Source organism: Mycteria americana, chromosome 17 (assembly GCF_035582795.1).
Source record: "Mycteria americana isolate JAX WOST 10 ecotype Jacksonville Zoo and Gardens chromosome 17, USCA_MyAme_1.0, whole genome shotgun sequence".
Taxonomy (NCBI): domain Eukaryota; kingdom Metazoa; phylum Chordata; class Aves; order Ciconiiformes; family Ciconiidae; genus Mycteria; species Mycteria americana.
Window position 1 is genome coordinate 1,496,548 of NC_134381.1, and position 1,809 is coordinate 1,498,356.

At 57.6% G+C, this 1,809-nt stretch overlaps 1 protein-coding gene across 1 annotated transcript; it reads right to left on the reverse strand.

Annotated features, from left to right (window-relative positions):
• Positions 1-208: 208 nt before the first annotated feature.
• LOC142418329 (olfactory receptor 1E16-like) lies at positions 209-1,258 on the reverse strand. Its single transcript, XM_075520005.1, has one exon. It carries the CDS (start codon positions 1,238-1,240, stop codon positions 209-211), a length of 1,032 nt encoding a protein of 343 aa, XP_075376120.1. The 5' UTR covers positions 1,241-1,258.
• Between the last annotated feature and the right edge of the window lie 551 nt (positions 1,259-1,809).

Below are 1,809 nucleotides of genomic sequence, written 5' to 3' on the forward strand. Positions count from 1 at the left end.
GCACCTGCGTGAGTTGGGCTTTCTGAAGCTGGCACTGTGAAGTCAAGCCAGCTGTGCGAGGATGCTGTGAATTAGGTACCCAGCCCCCACGTCCCCACCAGGCAATAACGGGTCTGACCATTGGATGCGTTGGCGAGGGAGAGCGAGGAGCTGCTGGCTGTGCCCCTACTACTGCGTGGCACCACCCGACCGGGAGCCCCAGGCCCCTTCATGTGTGTTGGGTCACCGAGAGCTGCATCCCTGCCGTGGGGAGGGGGGGTCGCTCAGCGGCGATGCCTGCACCCTTGGTGGACACCTGTAACACCCCCCTGCGCAGGGCTTTCCTGATGGCCCCTTTGACCTTGCTGTTTCTCAAGCTGTAGATGATGGGGTTGAGCATGGGGGTCACGATGGCATACAGCAGGGCGAGGACCTCGTCCATCGCCTTGGAGCCACTGGAGTGAGGCACCAGGTACGCAACGGCCCCGGCACCGAAGAACAGGGACACCACGGTCAGGTGGGAGGTGCAGGTGGCAAAGGCCCTCTGTGTCCCTGCTCCCTTCTGGAGGACAGCCCCGATGATGTGAACGTATGACACGAGAGTAAGGAGGAAAGAGCCCATTGCAATAGTCCCAGCCAAAGCATACAAGGCGACCTTGTTGAGGGGAGTGTTAGGGCTGCAGGATGCCTTCAGCAAGAAGGGCATCTCGCAGAACACGTGGTCGATCGTGTTGGACCTGCAGAAGGGCAAGCGGGCTGTGAGGAAGGCCTGGATCAGAGATGAGAAGGAGCCGCTCAGCCACGAAACAGCCACTAAGCAGTGGCACATCTTCTTGCTCATGAGCGCCGGGTAGTGGAGGGGGTGGCAGATGGCCAGGTACCGATCATAGGCCATGGCAGCCAGGAGCATGCACTCAGAGCCCCCAAAGCAAAGGAAGAAGTAGATTTGCATGATGCAGCCCACAAAGGAGATGGTCTTCTGTGGTGAGAAGGAGTCTCCAAGGATCTTAGGGAGGGTGACGGAAGAGTAGCAGATGTCCAGGAAGGAGAGGTGGCCCAGGAAGAAATACATGGGGGAGTGCAGGTGGGCGTCCAGCCAGATGAGGGTCATGATGAGCAGGTTCCCCAGCACTGTCACCAGGTAAATGAGCGAGAAGCACAGGCAGAGGGTCACCTGTGCTCTGTAGGCGCTGGAAAATCCCAAGAGAAGGAACATGGTGGGGCTGCTGAGATTTCCCTGCTGCAGGGATTTGGGGCTCATCTGCAGGGAGAGCAGGAGGAGATAAGGACAGGTAGAAGGAGGGTGAGCACTCACCTCTGCTGGGGGGCATCACCAGCCCTCCGCTCTGCTGTGCGGTGGGCTGAAGCTGTGCCACTGCCCTGGCACTCCTCACACCTCGCTCCAGGGGCTCGGGGGTGAAATATGTCTGTGGGGGCATGTGGCGGGTCTCAGCCCATGGGATTTCGATCCTCAAGGCAACCCCCAACTCTGTGTCACCTGAAGGACACCAGAGAGAGCTAGGACCTCACCACTGCGGTCAATAAGGATCCCAGAGACTTAAATGAGAGCGGACAAGAGCAGCTCCTCTCCCTCCTCCAGGTTTCCTGGGCTGCAACTGGAGATTGGTCTAAAGATCCCACAAAACGTGACAGGTTGGACCCTGCCTGAACAGTTGCTGCCCTTCATGGGAACACACTGTGTTTACACCATTAGTGAAGGCACAGAAAGATCTCCTGCTTCCCCTCTCCATCACAGACTGTGGGAGCAGATCTCAAAAAAAAAAGAGAAATCTTTAAATGTTACAGACAAAGAAGGTGTCTGCTTGCAAA